Here is a 23,887-nt window from a genome sequence, read left to right as displayed (position 1 = left end):
TTTTCAATGTTTCTTGTTGCCATTCCGAAAATTTAATTCATGGTCTCGTTGAAAATTTCCATGAAATTTATCAAAATTTAGCACGAGCGGAAAATTTTATATTGGAAGAAAATTTTATTCACACAACTTTAAACAAAATAATTATTTTATTATTACAAACTACAATTTTTAAGCTTAAAATTATTTCACGGATTACACGAATTTCATCTCTTACAAGTAACTTTGATCCGCCATATGTGGTTCAAGTCTCATCTCACTTCGTCGTTTCATCTCCTCGGCTTTTGCGTCTTCTTCATCAGATATAATGCGGCGATATCTCCGTAACGGGCGTTTGCGTTGCTTCACTTCCTCCAAATATTGATCCATCGCTTCAGGTTGCACACTGTAAACTTTTCGAGCTTTCAACTCGTCAACCGTTTTTCCTGTGTCGTCATCCACGTGATGTGTTTCCGTTGCATAACACATGAGTTTCGTGCGTTCCTTGACATCTAACACGCGAACGAGATTATAGTACTCTTCGTTGTCGAAACGGTATTTTTTGGCAATCGAAGCCCATGATGCGAGACTCTTAAGGGGCGCGCGAACTGTAAGAAGTTCTAAATTTTATTAAAAAAAAACGGGAAGAAAAGACAGAAAAAGTACATAAGACTTTACTTAACGCCACTCGAGTCGTTGTATAAAAGGAAAAAAACAAATAATGAGGAAATATTGTGACAGGCGCAAACAATGAGGGTATCTATTGTGACGACGAATCGTCTTATCTGTACGAAAAATGTTGAATTTATTGTAATGTTAGCTTTCTTATTTTATTTCATTCATGAGACATGTGTTTTTTTGTGTGTCTAAGCTGCTCATGTATGTCTTTTTTGAGATTACTTCACATTTCGATGAATATTACATAAATATGTTAAAGAGTAAAGAGCACTTTACCCCGATTTTTTTTTTTTTAGAAAAATCAACCAATTTTTTTCGGATTACCAAACTTGGTCAAAAACACTTAAAAAATTTACGACGTATTTTGGAATTTTCTCTCGCTATATATATCCCGCAGCTATCCATCATCATTATGATTATTTATTGATCTCGAGCATTTCGGCGAAATACGTTATCAGACATGAGTTCAAGAGCTATCCTAATCAGAAAATTCTCATTCTACCTGTCCTTCGGTGATTTATCTGTATCGTTTATTCCTCCCGGCTTCGTTTTCTCTTTCATTCAGAGCAAATACTCTTGTTCTTATCGCATTCTCTTGTTCTTTCATGCCATGGTGTCGAATTTAATGTCGTTTATTTCAATTTTCAGGTCTTTTTTCCCAAAAATACTTTTTATCTATGTGTTTCTGCTGATATGCTTTCCTCAAATTTCCTTTTCTCTTTGTCACATGTTTTTATCAAACGTATGACTTTTGTTTGGTTTATGGTTGATTTTCTCGAAAAATCGCATGGAAGTCAAGACACAGAAAAAAAATTTTAAAGAGAACATAAATTTGAACATTTAAATATTTTAGATGATATTACGTGCGAAATCAAAATAACGTCAAAGACAGTAGTACAAACCTTTGATGAAAAGGACAACAGTGACTTACTGATGCGAAAAGGACAAAAATTGGGTTATTCGAGCATTAAAATGAGAAACAAAAATAGGTATGTCAACAGATAAATTTTGTTTTAATTTTTTATTTACTTTTTTTATATTTTTTTTGACAATATTTAAATATTATTTTTTACAATGAAAAATGATGAAAATTTTGTACAGAACGTTTCAAATCGTTTGGTCGAAAGTTTTATGTTTATTTGTAAAATTAGGGCAAAAACGGCAGTAAAGAAAGGTGACGATGAAAAAGGCAACAACTGTAAATACTTTTGAAGATTTTTTTTTCATGTTAAATGCTGTTTCATGACGTGAAGAGACACTTTTTTTTCGTATGTATGATGATGTTTAACAATATTTCGTGTAACAATAAAGGAAAATTTGTAACAATTGATGCATGATGTGCGCCCAGATTTAGCATCGAGTATGAAGAAGAGACGAGGGATGACAAACAAAAATCACAAATCGGTTGAACCTCCCGTATTTCGGGTTTTTGTATGAGATCCTCTTCGATTTTTAATGCGAAAACAAGAGGAATACAATCGATTGATATAAATTCTTATATCAGTCTCTTATTTTTGTTTTAAATACATTAAAGGTAATTGTAGCAAAGTAATTGGTTGAAGCCTTTTTTTGAATAATTATTCGAGGTACATTAGAGTTTTTTTGGTCAGTTGTCAGGTCAGTGTGAGATTTTTGTGATAATAAAATTTACTCTAAGGGATCAGCTTCATCAGCTGTATCTTCGCCAGCTTGTTCTGATTCACGAGGCGTTTCTTCGGCAGTTGCATGCGCTTCAGAAATGTCTTCTTTTGTGTCTTCAGCAGCGGCGGGTGTCAAAGGTTCCTCGACAACGGGCTCTGATTCAATTTGATTATCGGCATTTTCAGAGTGTTGTTCTTGTTCGAGTTGTTCGAGTTTGATAGCTTCAGCTTCGAGACGCGCAATTTCAGCTAATTCAGCAGCTTGACGTGCCAATTCGACTTCACGTTCTTCCTTAGCGACTTTTTCGAATTCAGCAATACGGGCAGCTTCTTCCTCGAGACGCGCTTGTTCTTCAGCAAGGCGTTTCTTTTCCTCTTCTTCCTTCGCGATGCGTTCTTGTTCAGCTTTTTCAGCAGCTTCTTGAGCGAGACGTTCCTCTTCAGCAGCTAAAAGAGCAGCTTCTTCCGCAAGGCGTTTTTCTTCTTCTTCCTTGGCGAGACGTTCTTGTTCTGCTCTTTCAGCAGCTTCTTCAGCAAGGCGTTTTTCTTCCTCTTCCTTCGCGAGACGTTCTTGTTCTGCCTTTTCAGCAGCTAATCTCGCTTCTTCTTCAGCACGAGCTTTTTCAGCAGCTAATCTTGCTTCTTCCGCCGCAGCAGCTTCTTCTTCGGCACGAGCTTTTTCAGCAGCTAATCTAGCTTCTTCTTCAGCAGCTTTTTTCGCCGCCTAAAAAAATTTAATTTTTTTGTTTTTTTCTGAAATAAAGAAATTTTTTTTTACTTACCAATTCAGCAGCTTCTTTTGCTTTGGCAGCTTCAGCCTTAATGATTAATAAAAATACGTTTGAAAAGTAAAAAAAAAATGTTTAAACATTTTTAAAATATTTCACCTTCATACGTTCTTCGGCTAATTTTCTGCCTTCTTCCTTTTTGCGCTCTTCCTCTAATTGTCTCGCTGCTTCACGACGAGCTGCTTCGATTTTTTGTGCTTCAGCTTCAGCTGCGTCATTCGCCATTCTGCACAAAGGTAACATACAAAGTGACGAGAGAAAATTCATTTTGAGCAAAAAAAAACTCGAATCTAATTTTGAGCCAATATGAACGAATGAGTACAAAATTCAACAAGAACAACAAAAAATTGCGCAAAAATTGTTACAAAAATGCCAATCGTTCATTATACAACAAAAAACTCAAAAAATTCTATTCTAGTTAGATACTATAACAAAAATTCACGTTATTATATACAAAAAAAGGAAAAAAAAAGTTTGTAGGAAAAAATTTATTAAAATAAAAGTTAACTGAACTTCGAAACCTACAAAAAAAAAAGTAATAAAAAGTGTGACAATCAGAGGATTTTTCATAAGAGGAAGGAAAGGAAGGGAAGTTTTTTTGTTAAACACTTGTAGCAATTTTCCGTGTTTTTAGCGGATGTACGGAAGAGGAACCCAATTATGAGAAAAATTGCTTTGTCGCGAAAATAAAAGTTCAAAAATAGCCTAAAGTTCTATTCTAAGGAGAACAAAAGGAAAACGAACATGCATTCAAACCATATTTTTTATTGTTCCATATATAAAAATTCGTTTCGTTTGAACATTTTATTATCAAGTAGTATTTATGATCACTTTCTGTGTCTCTGACAACAACAACCGACATTGATATGTACAAAAGTAATAAAAATTAAAAAAGGTTCGTTTTTTTGTTCGTAAATTATGTGTAAAAAATAAACAATAAATAAATAAATATTAATAAATAGCAAAAGAACAACAACTAACAGCGCTATTTTTTCATTATTTACAATCAGTTTTCATTTTTTTTTTTGTCATTATTTCTCTCTCTCAATCTAAACTATTACAAAAAAAACATCAAAATTTTTCTCCAACAACAACAAGAATTTTTAACAATTGAACGTTTTATTTGCACTTACTTTTCTGCTTTCATTTTTTGCTCGTCCAAACGCTTGGCACGAATTTTCTCCAACTCAATTTCGTCAACTTCGTTCAAGCTTGCCAACTTCTTGGCACGCTCAGCTTGCTTTGCCTTTACATCGAGAAGAGGATCTTCCAATGGCTTGGGAGCTGTGAATTTACGAGATGGGCGATTGGGGTCAAGGAATCTCGAAGCTATATTTTTGGGAAAAAAAATTTAACGAAAAAAAAAATGGAAAAATAAAATTATAAATATTTATATGAAAGAAAAAAATTTAAATTATTTTCATTGTTATGAGTAAAATTAATATTAAAATAATTATTTTTTATGGCATTCAATAACGTGACTTGTGTCTCTTGTATGTTTGTTGTTCACGTTGATTGTAAAATTTTATTAATAATTATTTTTAAATTTTTCTTTTTGGTGTCTGAGTGCTTTTTTGTTGAAATTTTCACTGTTGTCTGTTAGTTTAAAGCTTTTTTTCGTAAAATTATATACAAATATTTTTGTACTTACATTTACTCGTTCATGAAACTTCCCATTCTCGAAGTGTTTTGTTTGTTTGTTTGTTTATCAAGCATTTTATCGATTGGCGAATCGTTTAGTTCATCACAGAAGAAAAAGTCAGTCAATCAGTAGAAGGCAGTAGTTAACAAAAAAGTATAAGGCAGGTATATAAGAATAGAAGAGAAGTATTTCTTGTAATATTTGCAATTTTTTTTATAATAATAAGTCTTCAAGTATTTACAGAGATACAAAATAATTGGATCTGTCATCATTTAACAACCGGGAGAAAAAAAAATAAGTAACAGGGACATCAATCAAATGACACAAACACGGTACAAAAACTCGAGAAACTTACACACAAAAATCAAAATGTAGACATGTCTCAAAATACAAAAATAAATGGGAATGAAAGCAAAATTATCTCAAGATGGCATGATGAGTGACGAATTAAGTTAATAATGTTTCATGAGAAATTTACTTAATTGGCGTTATCAGACATATGTAGAAAGAAGTAGTTTTTGATGAAAATATGATGCGAATTTAGTGACATGACGTAAACAGCGATTCCAAGAAGTTGTTCTTTTTTCGTAAATCAACAATAAGGTTTGAGCTAATTATATGAAAATTTAATATTTTGACAAAATTCGTTAAATGTATTAAATAATAATTGTTTAATAGACTTTAAAATTTATCTCATCACAAAATTACGCAAATTATGAATTTTTATAAATAATTTTTTTTATTTTAATTTTATTAAATTAATTTTTATTAAAAATTAAATTAAACAATTTAATAAAAATTAATTAATTAATTTAATTTTATTTAATTAATTTTAAAATTAAATAATTTTTAATAAAAATTAATTAATTAATTTTATTTTATTTAAATTAATTATTTTATTTTATTTTATTTAGTTTTAATTTTTATTTAAATTCTCGATATTAAAATTGAAAAATTTACGCAAAACTTGGAATCACTGAAAATTTATTAAAAATCAATAAAAAAAATGTTATGCAAGAATGAAAATGTTGAAGTACAAAAAAAAAGATTTATTGCAAAAATATTCATAAAATTTATTTAAATCACTTCATTAATTTTTCGCTTAGGCATTTTTTTTTCTTATGTTCATAGATTATGTAATTGAAATATTTATGATTGTTTTATATTTAAATATATTTACTTGTAAAATTTACATGGATGGGAATTTCATTCCTCAACATATTTTTGTTTTCTAATTTGTATCGTGTGTGTTTCTAATCTAAATGTTTGTAAGGTACATGGGGATTTTTTTTTTCAAAAAAGCAACAAAAATGGTTCGAATCGTCGTACTTGATGTTTTTTTTTAAATTATAACAATAAATAAATAATATAAAAATAAAGGCATTTATGATGAAAAATTAAACATATAATTAAAAAAAATACATAAAAAAGTTTTTTTTCGCTTGTAGATGTTTTTTCCGAAAGTTTGATAATATTATCGAAAAAAAAGTTTTTCTTCCCTCTTTCTTACTCTTCATTACAACCATTAGTAAGTGGTTCGGCTTGTGTTTTAGATTCGTAATCTGTTTTGCTTAAACGATCTTTTTTGTTTACAAACAGAACAAACAGATGAATATATGACGAACGCATGGCACGCAAAATGAAAGAAAAAAAGAAAAGTTGTAGTGAAAAAAAAATGTATTTTAAAAAACTTTTTAAATTTTTTTTATTTTAGAGAGGAGAGAATGATGATGGAGAAGAGAAGATCAAAGCAAGTAATCGAAAGGTGAAAAAAAAAGTGTTTTTTCGCATTTTTTTTCGGAGAAAAGCTAAGTTTGCTGTATCAACAATCGCTTTTGAATTACCGTATTAACGTATTGAGGAAAGGAAATAAAAATTGCTGATGTTTCGTTTTGAATTCAAAAAAAAGATTTCACCTCTCAATTACAATAAAGAAGAGATATATTGTAAAAAGGAATCCATAAAAGAAAAAGATATCGGAATGTGTGTTTGTGTGTGTGTGTCAGTGTAAAAATGTTTTTGTGTAGAAATGTTTTTGTGAATTGTAATTTAATTTGTTCGAAAATAATCTAATCTAAAGCAACCATATGATCCCGCATGCACTTTTGCCATGGATGATGACATGTCGTCGCATGTGATGTGATACGATGATAACCAAAGGGGAAACATTTATTTACATTTCTAAACAAGCAGGTCCGATTATTTACAGAAATAACTCGTAACATAGTTGCACAAAATAAGTGAATTGATTTCCATAATGGAATTTTCTATTTCTATTGTGTGTCTTTTGTTTTGTGTGTGTGGTATGGGAAAAAACGAGAATAATCATGAACGTCAATAAACACACACGGATCATGTATATTTATCATCGTCATGAGGTTCATGATAAAGGCACGGAGAAAAAAAAGGAAAAGTATGACGTAAACGGTACGAAAAAAGGACTCTCCGATGTTTAAGATCAATTTTTTTGCATACCTGACTCAAGTTTGGGCGCATTATTTCCTTTTTCGGCAGCGGCACGTCGATTTTTCAAGTAGTACGATAAATATTGTACCTCATTGTGTACTTTCGCTGGATCGTAAATATCATCAGTGTAGGCAGGCTTACGCACAGGATATCCCTTATTGCCGCAAATACGAACACATGCCAAATGACTTTTGCCTTTAAATTAAATGTGAGAGTTTTTTTGGCAACTTTTTCAATAATTTATACTTTTTTTTTATTTTTTGTTAAGAATTAAAAAGCCAGATACGACAAAAGTTATGAATTAGTAAGTACATCAATTTTTTTGGGGGTTTTCGCAAAGATTGTTGATGTTTTCGCAACACGGAGAGACGACACGTGAACAAATTAGATGAACAATTTGGGAGATAAAAATGTGTTAGATGACAACTTTATTACGTTGAGGTTGACGAGGGTGCCTTCGACATATTTTTACTTTATCCAATAAACAAAAAATAATTTTAGAATTGGTCTGTTCTATAAAAAGATGACCTTTTTCGGATTTGTTTTGCTTTTTACTTTGATTCGAACGTGTGTCTTAGGTAACAAATCGAGATGGAAAGTACTTCCGTTTCCAGATAAATGGTTGTTACGAATCAATGCAGAAGAAAAATAATGAGGGTAACGTACTTTTTAGAGAAAACTTCAGAATTTTCCATTTCGTCTTTTGATCATTTGTTACAATTACGTAAAAAAAAAAAGATTTTCATACAAAATTTTCCTTTGGCATATCTAAAAACTATGTCGAACAAAAATTTCCTTCGAGCAAAATATGACGAAAAATGAACATCACAAAATGGGAAAACATCAAATTTTACATTAAACAAAGATTTCTCATGAGACCACAGAATAAAATGTAATTACTGACCATATTTATCCTCGTACGGATAATGAATCCTTTTCAACTCGCCTAAATGGATTTTCAAAATCATTTCGGAAATTCAGAAAGAAAAGAAGGAAAAAGAAGAAAACGATAAAAAATCAATCATAAAGAAAAATTATCCTTCTAATTATCTAACCACGAAAGTTACTTATACATGAATGGAAGTCAAACCGCCGAAATCTTAATTAATCAAAAAGATTTTCGAAAAATTAAAATATTAGACAATAATAAAAGCATTGACGTCACTTACCTGGTGTCAGGTGTTTGTCCTTAACTTTATCATCTACTTTTTATTATTTTTTTCGTTTTCTAAAAAACTTCCTCTTGATTATTATTTTTTTTTAAATATTATAATGACATGTATTTCACGCTCCAAATCCGTATTAATACATTTTATTATATCAAAAGTAATAAGAGAGAGAAAAAAAAGGTAAATTCAGGACTATACAGAAATAATAATAAAAAAGGACTAGCGAAAAAAAAAATAAATAAAAAGCTCTAAATTTGATCATCATAACCATTATTTGTCATATCACAAAAAACACGCTCGCGAAAAAAGTTGCGTTTTAATTAATGTACATATTATTATCAATATGTATAATAAAAAAAAATTGTCGCATCGCACTTGCCAGACACCAGGTTAAGTCATTGTTTTTATTACTATCATTATTATCGGTTAACAACAGAAAATTATGTTAATTTTACGTTTTTACGATGTACTCGTTAAATATTCCTACTTCGAAATTGAGGAGAATGTATGATTTAAATCAAAATTTATAAACAAAAAAAATTAAAAATATGATCTGATTTTTTTAAGCAATATTTTTTTTATTTTTTTTTTAATTTGATTTAAAAATTTAATTTAAAATAAAAAAAAAAGTTTAAAAAAATTTTTTTTCATTTCATTTAAAAATTTTTTTAAATTTTGATCGGTTAAAATGAGATCAAATCAATTTTTACAATTTATCAATTTTTTTACTTTTTTAATTTTTTTTTTTTTTTTTTTTAAATTTTTATTTTTTTTTTAATTTTTTTTTTTTTATTTTTTAAAAAAAATTTTTTAATTTTTTTTTTATTTTAATTTTGTAATTAAAAATTTTTTAAAATTCATTTTTTTTAAATATTTTGATTTGATCATATTTTTAAATTTTTGATTTAAATCATACAAGCCTGAAGAGAAGCCTTGTTAATTTTAATTATTTATTTGCATTTTTTTTCGACTTTTAATTATTTTGTTACTATATTTCAGATTTTCGTGAGAGATATTGCACATATAACTTACCTGTGTAATGTCTTGCAGGTTCAGCATAGTTGGCTAAAGTGAAGATGTCATCACGAACAACAGATCTTCCTCGAACGCGATCCAAAAGTTCGCGATCAGAGTAGCTCGAGAAAGGAGTGCATGAAATTGCACGTCTTGCACGAGGCAAGGGAGCATGAATGCGTGACAAAACGCGTGATGTTTGTGTGCGAATTGATCTCAAGTCGTCTTCAAATTCCTATGAAGTCGAAAAAAAAATTTTTATTTCAAGAAATTTAAAATTTTCAACATTTAACAGAAAGAATGATGTTTTTGAGACAGATAGATGAGGACTTACCTTTGCTGAAGCACTGTTCAAGAAGTCTTCGGTGGGATCATAGCCATATCTTGGGCGAGTCTTGTGCTCAATACGCATCATCTCGCGATGAATAACGGATGGGCGCACATTGACGGAGTAGATGAGTGGCGAATAGTAATCCGTGAGAGGAGATGTTACGACACGCACGGGCGAGGAACGCGAATAATATCTGATCGGGACGGCAGATGGTAAGTAAAGTGAACGGGGAAGCGAATAATCATAGGAGTACGTTGGAAGATGGTACGAATATGTGGAAATTGGCGTATAATGACGATACGGGGTTGACAAATATGTCGAATAAGTGTAAACGTTGGGAGAATACACCTGAAAATTGATCGTCGAGATGAACATTTTTACATGCATAGTTGAAAAACATTTTTTTACTTACTCTTCCTACTCCGGGAATTATTCTCAATGGAGTCTGTGATAAAATGAAAAATGTTTCGTTACTCGAAATATCCTTTAAAATTATTATTTTATCGAGATGCCCTTTTTATATATATACTGAACATGTAAGATTACTCAAAAGTATGTCATGTGTTTTATGTAAACGAAGGAATTTCAAGCATGTCCTGTTTCTATTGTCTACTTGTCAGCACATTTGATGTGTATTTATTTACAAATTTTGTGTTCATTTTTAGTTTTTTTTTTATTTTTTTCAAGCTTCTTACTTACGTCAAAACAGAGCATTTTAATTTTAGGCATTTTAGTTTGGGTATTTTTAAAGTTATAGCCCTTTGTTGCAATCATTTCGCATTTGGCAGCACCCTCGCGTACTTTTTGTCGTAATTTTTTAATTTTCTTTACCGTCATACGTGACTTTTCTCGATCGATATTTTCACGATCGGGACTTTCTTCTTTTATTAAATAGGGATTTGGCTTTTTCAAAGTGCTTTTCTGTAAGGCAAGCAAAAAAATTTCTCTATATTCTAAAATAAATTCTAAAAATTATGGAAAATTCTTTGGAGTTCGTGCAGGACATGAGAAAAAGAGAGATAGTTGACCGGCAAATTGGATAAAAAGAGGAAATTGCATTCAAAAGTGCTTTACTCTACTCATCTACTATAATGAACTGAAAAAAAATTTATGTGCCTAAAGGATGTCATGCCATAAAAGTCAATAAAAAATGCTTCTGTGGCTATTCATTAACCATTTTATGTTTGTGTCAAGTCATGCTCACATTCCCTGTGGGTCGAGTTAAAGTCGAGTTCAACATAAAACACATATCGGTTGTTTTTCTTTGCAACTTTTTTACCTTTTATGGTTGATTTAACAAAAATAATAACTGTGAAAATTGTCGCAAAAATTTCCATATAACTTACATTTTTTTTGTCATACAAAAATTATTTCGAACAATAATAATATTATGAAACAGTGAAGTTGTTGTTTACAAAAATGTTACGTTTACATTTAACGAACTTTTTGAATAAATTGGAACACGTCGTTTTTTTGTGAAATTGATGAGACAAATAAAAAATTATTTTTTGCATGCCATTTTTTTTAAGAATTTCAATTATTATGATGAAAGTTTGTACAGGAAATGAATATTTTTTTACTATTGATGTTAGTATTTTGACTTTGAAGTTGCTGAAATCAAACAAAAAATTGAATCGAACAAATTTTTTTAAATTTTTCTTTTAAAAAATTCAATTTTGGATCGATAAAATCCAAAAATTACGAATTACATTCCACGAAGCCACAAAATTTGATGAGCAATTATCTGAAGTTTATATAAATTCGTCTCAATTACGATTTATTCAACCACAAATTCATCACGAAAGAACCTTGAACCTTTTCATAACCACAAATTTTCATCTATATTAATTGCACCATAAATCATTCGGGCTCATATATATCCTTCACTGTTTCAGTTAATATTATCATTATTGAAATAATTTTCATATGTATTTCCATATGAATATTAAAACAAATTATTTGGATGCATTAATAATGCAATTTTATGGGATTTTATTGATTTTTTTGTGTAGATTTTCATTTACATTTTTTTTTTCGACAAACATAATTTTTTTTAATTCAACTATTTCCGATTCATTGTAAAAAAGTGAAAATTGAGTAAATATATGATGATTGCCCATGACATCAATAAATACTGTTTTGCATGATTGATTAAACAATTGAATAAATAAACGTTAATATCAGTTACAATTTTTGTGTTAAGAGTTAATAAATAAATAAATAAAAGCAAATTCAAGGGCAATCGCTCGCGAAAAATTTAAACGCGGTATGAATAATGGCGATATCTGGTGCCTCCGGGCAAAGTTCCGCTCATGGTTGACGAGTAGCTGTAGCCTCCGGGTCCGCCAGATGATGTTGTGCGATCACTCGTGTATGAATAACCGCCGGGTCCGCCGGTGCTTCGACGTTCCGTGGTTGATGAATAGGAAGTTGTCGATGGGCGTGAATAGGGATTGTTCGATGAGCTCGATGTACGTTCCGTGGAAGTCTGATAAGAATAAGAATAGGCTTCTTCAGCACGTCTCGGGGCACCATAAGTATCAGAGACAACGTAATGGCGTGGCGTCTGTATACATTTTATACAAAATTTTTGACTGAATGATTTTTCAAAGAAAAAAAAGTCTCTTGCTTTCGTCGTGATAGAAAGAAGGAAAATTTTTTAAAATTTTATGAAAAAAAGCAAGATGAGAAAAAATAATACAGAAGATAGAAAAATTTAGACAGCTTTCAGAAATTGAAACATGTTTGATATTTTTTTCGTATAATTAACATTTTCGCACTGTTGGTTGGAAGTTTTTAGTCTCGCGAAGAGTGTTTCGTGTTTCGTATGTCAAGTAGAGAAAAAGTCAACAGGGCGCCAATTTTTACAAATTTAAAACCCCATGGTAGCCAGATGTGTAAAAATAATGAAAAAATGAACTCGTTTCACCAACAAAGCTTTTTTTATTGAATAAAACACACAATAATCCGTATAAATGTTTAACAATTGTTTTTTTTTTGTTTTTCACATGTATTGTTTCTTGTATTGTGTTAATATAAATATTTTTTTTCTAAATAATATTTTTAATGCAAGCAAAAAAAAAATATTTTAACGATTGTGAGCGAACAAAACGACAAAAAATTAACAAAAACAACCCACACACACAATTAAAATAAATATTTTAAAAATTGCTTCCTAATTCAATTTATCAGGTTTGAAAGGCAAAAATCCAAATTTAGCCGTTTATGGGCATTTTCATTTGAATTTTAAGAAGGGAATTATTTACTGATTAAAATGAATTTTAATAAATAAAAAATCATTTGAAATTGTTGTACCTTAAAAATAAACTTAAAATTATTATAACTTTTAACTAAAGGTTGCGCTTATTTTCTTAAAAAATATTTATTTATTATGTCATGTAATTCTAAGTATGTTACGTTTCAGGTAAAAAAATTGTAATTAACGGAAAAACAAAAAAAAATGTTACAAACGAAAACAACACTCTACGTTCGTGCGCACCTACATGAGAGGTTTTTCATTCGTTTCGATTTATTGTTTAAATTATTAATTAATTTTTATTTAAATAATTAATAAAAAAAGCATTTCGTTCGTCGTGTGGGTTTCGAAAGGATTTCCAAATGTTTTTTAACCAACATAGGAAATCCATTTTTTTTTATAAAAAAAAGCAAAAATCTAACTGCGGCAATCAAGCGATAATAATTTGAGAAGATGTCTACACTAAAGAAAAAAAAAGTCAATAGGATTATGTGTTAATTTCAGTTCAAAAGGAGGGAATTGTGTTTGTGCAAAGTGATGGAAGAGTTCAATAATACGCATATCCAGGTTCCTTAAAGTACAGATGTCGTCGTTCTCCTTTGACTCCCGTCGTGCCATGCAATCGCGGCAACAAGAGATCCATACTGTCTGATGAGGTAGCCATCGCTCGTGTGCCTCCGGATTCAACGACGTTCATTTGTCGTTTCACTTCGTTAAGGATGCGTTCGCGATTCTTTTCGCGCGTCGATACATAAGGCTCGAGCGGGCGTAATTTTGCTTCAGGCAAGGGTCGAATTGTCTCTCGACTCACTTTTTCCAAAATTGAACGACGTTCTGCGTGTTTTGGTTGACGTTTGCCCCATGCCGTTACGGGATCAGCTATCAATGCGGGACGAGGTACAAATGGGACCTTTTCCCATGGGATTTCGCGTCTCTGTGAATTAGAACGGAAGAAGGCAACAACTGCATCAGCAACCCGTTGTAAACATAATTTTTTTGGGCATTTTTCAAATTAAACCAAAATTGACATCGAACGAGCTCTAAAAATAACACTTCCGAGTATTTTATCGGATACATGTCTTTTTATGCAGCACGTTGAAATATCATTCGTAAACACTTCTGAGAAGAAATAATTTCATAATTTGGACCATTTCATATGGATATCATTTCTTACTCCCCAAAGACAAAAGGAAATTTTGAAATTTTTTCATCGCATTATTTTTTTTTTAGGGAAAAAAGGTTCACACATCACATATCATAACGAACGCACACACAAAAATTCTTACCGCGTGAACAATTTCTTGATGATCCTTAATGTAATTCATTGTCCACGTTTCCCTATTGAGATCAAGATACGGCTTCATGTAATGTGTCTTTATGGAATAAGAGACAAAAAATGTCGGTTAAAAATATATTTTTCCTTCTCAAATGTCTTATCAGGCAAAATTAAAGAAATTACATCTGACTACAAAAATTGCGGGAGTTGGAATCTTTGTAGTTAGAGTTCTTTAATTTTTTTTTTGATAAAATATTCGAGAAAAAAAAATATATTTTTCATCAACAAAAAAAAATATATGAAAATGGGTGAGAAAGGAAATTAGGTTTCTCTTAATTAATATCGAACGCTTTAATCGAATGTGAGATTTGTCATAGCAACACGTTGTTCTTATTATCCATTTCTGATTAAAGAACAAAAAAAAACGGAACGAGTAAATTTCCATAGAAACCGAAAAAAACTTGTTTTTATTATTTGACATTTCATTCAATATTTTAACGTAAAATAAACAAACCTTGACTGTTATTAAGTCATCTCTCTCACTTTTGCACAATGGCGATAACACAAAAAAAAAGCAAACAAAAGAAATCTTACGAGTTACCGAAATAACTGAAGGTTAAACAAATAAAATTAACGTTTTCACTAAATTTTTCATCGGAATTTGCCAAATTTTTTTTCTTTCGTCTCACAGTCAACGGAAGTTACTTGATCACGAATTATTTATTTTCTATAGAATTCTGTTACTGCGGTCTATAAATAAATGCCGAAATCATCACACATCTCCATGACAAAAAAAAGCCGCAATAAATAAATTATTTAAATTTTTTTTATAGCCACAGGATGTTGAGCGATGTAAATATTTATACGAGTTGACCAACAAGTTTGGCGGAAAATATTCAATAAAATTTGCGATTTATTCAATTAATGAGTAACGCGGTAATAAATACAAAAATATTTTTTTTTGCTTGTGCAAGTTTTTTTTTTTGTATGGGAGAGTAATAAAAAAGTTTTGACAACCAATGTTGTGAAAGGTTAACACAACAAGAAAACATAACAAGGAAACTTTATACAGGTAAATAGCTGTAATAAAAACAGAAAAGTTTTTGAATGATGTGAGAAAAAGTTGATTTCAATATCTAATAATTTACAAGTAAACATTTATCTATCCGCATATCAACGGTTTTGATAAAGGTAAGATTTAAATTAAAAAAGTTTTTCTAAAAAAATTTTTTTTTAATTTCTCTTTGAAAGTCACAGAATCCATAGGACTTAAAAATGCAATAAAAATTCAATGAACGAGATGAAAAGCAACGTCAGCGAAAAGCTCGCATTCGAACAAAGGCGCTACTTTGTTGACAACCCAGAAGTCAACAGCCTCTATGATCATGACGTCACTTCGAGTGACAATCCTTTTGATTGAATTTTTATATTAAATTAGCAGAAAATGGAGCTTTTTGTCGAGATTTTTTTCCGAATAATTAAAAATGTTAGAAATTGAACTTTCCCTGAAAAATGAAAAATTAATGAAATTTGTTGAATGCCCCCCGCGATACATTATGAAGAAAAAAAAAGAATACGCCAATAAAGAAATTATTATTATAAGAAATGATGCAATACATTGGCAGCACGTGCAACGAAAAAATACCTTTCCTTCAATGTCTCAATTAATAATAGCTCATCAATCTCAAAGAAGGAAGATATTTGTCTTGATACAAAGAATTCAACTAAATTTATTTTTGTCTCGCATTATTAATATCACATTAGGTTATCAACAAAACGTAACGTGTAACGACTGTTACGAACAATTTATAACAAAAACATTCAAAAAATAGAATTTACGAATTGCTCTATTGCGCATGTCGACCGTGACATGAAACGTTGTTGCAAATTTTTTTTTGAATATCGAAAAATTGCGGTAACTGTTGATTTTTATTTTGTATTTTTTTGCATTAATTCGCCATCACATGCTCAAAATCATCGTAAAGTAAACAAAGAATTCGCTCATTTTCGTATTTTATTTGTGTGGACATTCATGGAATGGAAAATTCTCATTTTTTACACAACCAATTGAGACGACATTTAATTTTAATTTCATTTCGCATTTTACGACTTTTTCAGATCTCTCACAGAAACAATATAATTTATATTATGACTCGTCTTGTTTGGACGATTCTCTTGTAGGTATGTGAAAAATATGTAATACGATATTATTACGCAAATTGTCTAATTTTAGAGTGCGATGTAAATGTTGTTTATATTTTTTTTTGTCGAGAGTGAAAAAAAAATTAAACGAAAGACAGATTTATTTTATCAAGAGTTTTGTGCAAAAAAAAAACGGGGGAAGAAATATTTACAACTAAAGAAAATAGTGAATGAGAGAAAGGGACACAAGTTTATATTATTGATGACTTTTATCCTTTCAGTTTGGTATTAACAAAAGAGCAGAATTAAGGATGAGATAGGACAAAACAGATGCAAACGTGTTCCAATTTCTTCAAACTTTGTTCGTTCAATTACGAGGAAAATCTTTGTGATTTTCATTTGCTGTTAAAAACAACTCTATTCTACATTTATTTTGACTCGTGATTATTTTTCAAACAAATAAATTAAAAAAATTGACATTGAATCGAATGATTAAAAAAATCACAAAAATAATTTAAATATATATAAAGGACAGATTCCAACCACAAAATGTATAGCAGATGCAAAAGTGTGATTCAGTTGACTTTGCCTTGAAAATTGGTGACAACCGCGTTTAATTTTTTTTTTCTTTTGAAATACACAAAAAAAAAGTTTGTGGGTGAGCAAAATGATTGAGTAATTATGATAATTTTGGATTTTCTCACAAGGTTTCTCAAGGCAGCAAAGTCAACTGAATCACACTTTTATTTTTAAAACTTTTTTTTTTCGTGTTTGAGTAAACAGAAAAATAAATAATAAATAATGAAAAATAATAAAAAAAAAAGAAGGAGATGGAGGCAGAGGGAAAATTATGTTGGAAATTTCGTTGTTAAAGCAAGAAAAGAGAATAAAAGTCAGAAGTGTTGTTTATTTATTTTTCACAAACTGGAAAATGAAGACGGTTTTATGGGTGTCTTAATTGCTATTTTTTCGTATTTATTTTTTTAAAAAATTTGATATTCTTCCAGTCATCATTTATCAACTTTTCATTTTGAAATCTCAAAAAAAAAATGTAAAATTTTATTTTAAAAATCTAATGAAAGATTTCAACTTCAAAAAAAGATAGAAATCAAAATTCTTGTCGTACAACTCGAATTTCCTCAAATATTAGAATTTTAATTAACGTGTATGTTAAAAGTTGTTGTTCAAAATCTTGATTTTACTTTGTAACGTCGTTGTTCTAAATAACTTTAAAGCTAATTAAATTACAACGGTACACAATTCTAATTTAAATTCCCTTAATATTAACTCTTTTACTTGAAATATTTTGTGCGATAAATATCGCATCCGATATTGATCGGATTATGGACATCAAAGGCGAATATTTTCTGGAAGTTTTACTCGCATTTCGTTTTTTTTTAAATAAACATTTTAAAATCTGGCAAAATTATTTGCATTTGCGCGCGTCATAATATAGCATCATCACGAAGAAATTTTGATTTTTTTTTTGCGGGTAGGTGTCGTAAAATGCTTTCTGAACTTTTTTTCTTTAGTTGCTTTAACAAGTTGTTCAAGAAAATCTTGGGTCTAAAAATAAAATAAAATCACATAAAATTTTCATCACATTTGAAATTTTGCTTGTTTCACGTTTGAGTGAAAATAAAATAAAAGAAAAATTTAATTTTCATTATTTTCAACCATTGTGTGGTTGGTTGGCAAAATGTGCTAATTATTAATAAAAATTAAAATTATGATTATTAAATTAATGGTCAAAAATTACTTTTTATCCAAGCGAAATTTGATGAGATTTTATTTTTGTCAAGGAAATTTCCAACTTTGGGCACGGGAATTTTTTTTTAAAGGTACATAAAATAAAACTTTTCTCTTACCGTCACTGAGTAAGACGATACAGTTGGTCGTGAATATGGGCGACGAGTTGTATAAAAATCAGTTTCGTAAACCATTTTGATTCAATTGAATTTTCTTCTCACAACTTCTTTCTCAAAAAATTTCGTGAAAATTTATAATTTTTTCTGTAAATATATTGCAATAATAATTAATTTTTTTTTGCTCTTGCACTGCAAAACACTTTTTATATTACTTTTCGTATTATTTGTGATAATTTGTGCGGAGAAAAAATCTACAAACAAAAAAAAAAGGAAAATTTTTCAGTATTAAGATCACAAAATTTAAGTTCTTGAATTCACTTTACGTTTTTTTTTTCGAAAGAGGTGAAAAAAATGAAAATCGGATGAATGTGTGTTCACTTAACGCCGGTTGAAGATGTTCTGCGCACTTGTAAAAGCGAAGATTCTGCTTGCATTCGCGCTAACGATCGACGTTTCGTGGTATGCGAGATCTTTTACATGTGTGTTGTTAATTTTAGTGTACAAGTGGTTCGTCTTTTTAGTTCTATAAATATGTATATTTTCATATTTTGAATAATATTTTCATGTACACACAGAAGACTTTTTGGAACGTTTCCAAGAAAATATTTTTGGAATTGTTCTCACTCACTCATGGCGGGGCGCGAAAGATTCGAGGTAGCTGATATATGTGATGTGTTTTTAGCAAAGTCATTTCAGACGAGGATTGTGTCATAGGATCAAACAAGAGAGTGACTAATGTGTTTACATGCCATCTCTATATTGAAAAGGTAAAAAAATTATCATTTTTTTCGAATTTCTTTTTGATAAAATTTTTTTTAGATCAAATTATGTCGCTTAATGGGACACCTTTGTAAGAGGCAATTACTTGACTTTCTTGCCAGATTTTAGTAAACGACTCATCATGTCATTCATAATAATAGTATAACACGACGACAACTATTAAAATTTTGTTGTCTGACTTTTGTTCTCATACATTGATAGATGAACGAAAAACAAAAAAATTTTCAAATGAAAACAACAACAAGTCGAAAATCGAAAAGAAAAACATTACCTGAGTGGGCTGAGTAAGATATAAATCGTGAATATTCATTCAGTAAGCGAATAAATAAACATGATGATGCGTAATATTATAAGAATATTTTTCGGATGAGAAAGAATTGTGGAATGTTCTCTCATGAACATCATCTCAGCTTATAATAAATCAAGGTAACTTTATAAATCATTACGATCAAAGGTCGAATTCGGACTAAAAGTTGCGATATGACCTTCTATCCTTGTACATGATTTTCATCAAATAAATTTTCGTATCTCATTGTTTTTTCAGACACAATAGAAAAAAACTTAAATTTTAGAGTGGGAGGCTGAAAAGAAAAAAAAAGATGAAAATTTTATTTTTAACCTCGCGACTCAAATTCCGAAAGTTAACCTTGATTTAACATACTGACCTACCTCTCTCATGTGAATTAATGACGTCAGCAACCCCCTAAATTGTACGTTGATTTGCTTCAGTGCACTCCCCATATCATCTGTTTGGTTTGTTTGCACTTACGCATCTCCATGACGATAAACACGTTACGTTATTAAACAACTTTCTTCACTTCTTCTTTAAATATTAATTTTTTTACACTAAAAATGGCTCGAAATTTCAATGGATTCATTTTAGCGCAAGATAAAAAGCCTCCTGCAGCGAGCAAGAAGACAACAAGTGTGAAAACAACAGCAAATGGCAAGCCAAAAACACTTTTGCAGGAGAATTTGTCACTTGTTAAAGCAGAAACGAAGAAAATTTACGGAGGCGCATCAACTGTAAAGCCAAAAACGGTACCAAAAAAACCCTTGAAAGCGACAAAAGAAGTTAATAATCCGAAAAATGGAGGTACAAGTACAACGACGGAGAAGAAAATTACAACAACAACACAAAGAACTGCTCATGAAATGAGCGACGGGAAGCCAAATCATATCAGAAGTAACAGTCGAACACTCGAACCGCACGAAATTGTTCTCTTGAAGAATCCAAAGTACACGGAAGAGCCGGGAGTTGATACAATTCAACATGAAATCCCTTCTCCAGATAAAGATTCAGAAAGTTACGAATCGGATTTTGAAGAGTATGAATCCGATTTTTCTGAAGAATCGAACGAGACAAATGGAACAACGGAAAGTGAGAAAAAAGTATCCGAAATAGAACATTTTAATGACGAAGATGACGACGACGAATCAATGTCGGAAAATTTCACAACAGCAATCGAAGTTAAGCCTGTTCTTCATGTTCAACGCAAATCGAGGCTTTATGATAGAAGTTACGAGATTATGCGAAAAATTACGTTAGATCATATGTCGTACGAATTATTCGATGCAAATCCTGTTCCATATCAAACTTTTATGAAATTATATGGCAATAGTCAAAGTATGCAAAATTTCACACAAACCGATACATTTACGAAAAGCATTGAGACACAAACGAACATTTATAAGAAATTTTCGGTATGGACTCAATTTCCAATAGAAATTGCAACGCAAGTTGAATCAATGAGCGAAATGGAAACGAAGGAAGAAAACGAAGAAGAATCCGCTTGGATGGAAAAAACATTGAAAAATTTATCTACAAAGACAAATTCATCAAATGTTATCGATTACGCATTCGATATGGACAAATTAAATGCCTTTTTAACGAAATATCTTGCAACGATATCCTCCATTCTGGATCGCAATACAAAAACGAAGCAACTGAAACAAACAGAACTCGAGATAAGCAAAGGTTACAACGAAATTGACATTTCCAATCTGAATCGCGGAAGTAATGTTTCTCTCATTTATGCGAATCCTGATGTACCGAATACCCTTTTGACAGTTCACACGTCGAAAACACTCGATAGCTTCACGCAGGAATGTTTGGTTTGCATTTGGAATACGGCTTTTTCAGAACCTCTTAAAATTTTGTCCTGTTGGAATTGGATTTCGTGTTTGTTAATTGTACCTACGATGAAGACAGTTATTGTTGGAGGATCAAAAGATGGGTAAGAAATTTATTCAAAAGGATTTTTTTTTTTAAATTTATTTGAAATTTTACCTTTTAGAGTGATTGTATGTTGGGATACTTTGGAAAGAGTTCAATGGAATAGAGCGTTTCCTTTGAATTTTCACAATGCGCCTTCTGTTGTAACGACTTCGACGGATACGAATGGATCTTCGTATAATGGGGAGATTTTAGCGATGAGATTGTTGCCAATGACGCCTTTTACTGAAAATTTTAATACAAATCAAACTGCGAAGGTAAATTTTCTTAAAAAATTAAAATATTGAAAAAATATTTTTTTGTAATTTTACAATTTTTTTTTAGCTTTGCACTCTTCACGAAGAAGGCGTCATTACGGAATGGTCTCTCATGTACATGCAATCGCTCGGAAATGAATCCCTAATTAAGGCAAAGCTCGATCAAGGCGCAATGTGGTCAAAACTGAAACTCATCCAAACAAACATCATTCAAGTTCTTGCTTTGCCGCCATTTTCACAACAAGAACCCGAAGCAAAAATAGATACTGACCTCGAAAAGACGTACAAATATTTCGAAGCGGGCATTTACAACGACAAAGTCTTACAAAACCTCTCGGAAGCGAATGCTGCGAAAGTAAAACATCATCTGCTGTCACTTTCGGAACGTGTAATTGACTTGTTAGTGGTTGACAATGAACATCTTGCGGTACTTACGAACAAAAACTACCTTTACACATGCTCGCTTGCCGAATACTCGAAAATGAGGAAATTAATGATCGAAATTGATGACGCGAATGATGCTGCTTACGGCATTACAATGTGTTCGTGTACGGAAAAAAGTGTCGTTGGCGTCGTTTTGTCGAACGGCATTGTGAAATTCGTGAATATCAGTCCTGAAATTGCATCTGAAACGAATTTCAATGGAAATTATGAAGATCCTTTGATTAGTTATTCGCGTTATAACAATATTTCATGCGGATTTCATAATGAACAATTATTTGTCGTAACAAATAACAAACTTACGATCTACGAAAACGGTTGTGAAAAGATAATTTCTTTGACTGACGATGTAAAATCATTCCAATTTGTCAACGGAATCGATGGAGATACAAAATTGGTAATAATTTTGAAGTTAATTTTTTTTTAAATTTTTTTAAAAAATTTCAATTTTAGGTTATGCTCTTGCAAAATGGAACTGTGATAATACATTTTCTAAAAAATTAGTTTTAAATTTAGTAAAAGTTTAATTTTCAGAAAAAAAATAAAAAAAAATTTTCTCAATTTTTTTTTTGTCTTAAGACCTTGAATTAATGAATACGAAAATTGCATACGAGTCTAAATTTGGCAAGAAATTCTCCAACAAAATGATTTCTCATCTAATTCACCTGCTCAAAAAATTTTTTTTCGTGACACTAATAAACTATACTCTAAAATATTTATTCTTTCTGCAGTACGAGCACAGCCATCGTCGGCATCAACGTAGAAACACCTCATTTAATTTTATTTTTAGTCTATTTTCTCACACTCGATTCACATGCAGAAAGCGGTACGCATGTATTTAATATAAAAAAAAGAGTGTAATTGGTCACAGTCAAACGCGTAACTGACTGCTTTATTGTTTGTTTTTTGGACAAAACAACGAGCAAAAAAAAAGCAAAATATAAATTCCATATAGTTCACTTGTTCAGGTCAAATCGTTACAACGTGAAAAATATTGTGATTTTTTTTTCTTTCATTTTTCACAAAAAATATCAAATTTAACTCTCCATTCATTCACATCAGAGGCAAAAAATGTCAGACAACTATGTAAGTATGATTTTTTTCAAGTGACACAGGAATTTTTCGTCATGAGATTCGCGCAGGGTTCAAATGTGCCATATAGAATCCAAAAGATTGATGTTAGTCGCTGCACAAAATTTCTCGGACCACAAACGACAGAATACTCGACGGAAACGCTGAAACGTCGCAACGAATATGGAAAACCAAAGAGTGGCAGTTTGACGGAGATGCGAGGACAAAAAGCGAGCATTCACGTGTTTCAAGATATGCTGCAATTGTGTGAGATAATTGACATTGAAGGACAAATTTACAACGGAGCAAATCACAAAATGATCCTTTTTGGCGATTTATTTCATGTAAATTTTAAAATTTTCTCAATCAACTTGAAATTTATCAAAAAAATCTTTTTTATAGCTTTACGCGACAGTCAATGACAAACTCGTTGGAATCTTATTGCGTGCCCGAAAGCATGGATACGTTCAATTTGAAGGCGAAATGTTATATCAGCGACGTGATGATGACGTACCCGTATTCTTAACTAATACGCTTGAAAATATCACAATGGATATACGTAAAAAACAAAATGAAATTAGTATGAAAATCATCGAGAATCCTGTGGCAACAACTTTATTGTAAAATGCAGCGCTGTGGTTTGAATAATATTTATTTTTAACAACAAAAAATTTTACGAGTCAAAATTGTTTTGTGTGTCAAACTTGTAAATAGTGAAAAATGCAATAAAACGAAAATTGTCCACAATTAATTTTTTTGTCAAGTCAATGGAATAAACTTAACAAGGCAGAAAAAAACACAAAAAGCTAATTAATTATAAATGTGACAATGAATATTTTTGTAATTTACCTAAATT

At 30.6% G+C, this 23,887-nt stretch overlaps 3 protein-coding genes across 8 annotated transcripts; 2 read left to right on the top strand and 1 right to left on the bottom strand.

Annotated features, from left to right (window-relative positions):
- Positions 1-1,606: 1,606 nt before the first annotated feature.
- LOC134835946 (uncharacterized protein CG45076) lies at positions 1,607-18,640 on the bottom strand. 6 transcript variants are annotated; one of them, XM_063850983.1, is made up of 11 exons: positions 18,570-18,640; positions 18,459-18,497; positions 18,247-18,390; positions 10,404-10,625; positions 10,117-10,149; positions 9,708-10,052; positions 9,392-9,608; positions 4,216-4,411; positions 3,182-3,308; positions 3,077-3,112; positions 1,607-3,018 (listed from the first exon to the last, which is right to left on the bottom strand). In XM_063850983.1, exons 3-11 carry the CDS (start codon positions 18,319-18,321, stop codon positions 2,302-2,304), a joined length of 1,968 nt encoding a protein of 655 aa, XP_063707053.1. In that variant the 5' UTR covers positions 18,322-18,390; positions 18,459-18,497; positions 18,570-18,640; the 3' UTR covers positions 1,607-2,301. The 6 variants fall into 6 exon arrangements, with proteins under 6 accessions (XP_063707053.1, XP_063707054.1, XP_063707056.1 ...); XM_063850984.1 differs by having other exon boundaries at positions 18,565-18,633; XM_063850986.1 differs by lacking the exon at positions 9,708-10,052.
- Positions 18,641-19,878: 1,238 nt separating this feature from the next.
- On the top strand, positions 19,879-22,464 carry LOC134833473 (uncharacterized). Its single transcript, XM_063847792.1, has 4 exons — positions 19,879-21,263; positions 21,324-21,519; positions 21,587-22,357; positions 22,414-22,464. The coding sequence occupies exons 1-4, from the start codon at positions 19,879-19,881 to the stop codon at positions 22,462-22,464; spliced, it is 2,403 nt and encodes an 800-aa protein (XP_063703862.1).
- Positions 22,465-22,892: 428 nt separating this feature from the next.
- On the top strand, positions 22,893-23,715 carry LOC134835588 (actin-binding Rho-activating protein-like). The gene is made up of 3 exons (XM_063850473.1): positions 22,893-23,046; positions 23,103-23,375; positions 23,434-23,715. Exons 1-3 carry the CDS (start codon positions 23,032-23,034, stop codon positions 23,653-23,655), a joined length of 510 nt encoding a protein of 169 aa, XP_063706543.1. The 5' UTR covers positions 22,893-23,031; the 3' UTR covers positions 23,656-23,715.
- The last annotated feature ends 172 nt before the right edge of the window (positions 23,716-23,887 follow it).

The sequence above is a fragment of the Culicoides brevitarsis genome, chromosome 3 (genome assembly GCF_036172545.1).
Source record: "Culicoides brevitarsis isolate CSIRO-B50_1 chromosome 3, AGI_CSIRO_Cbre_v1, whole genome shotgun sequence".
NCBI classification, from domain to species: Eukaryota; Metazoa; Arthropoda; class Insecta; order Diptera; family Ceratopogonidae; genus Culicoides; species Culicoides brevitarsis.
Note: the sequence above shows the minus strand (reverse complement) of the source record. Positions and strands in the feature narration are given on the sequence as shown.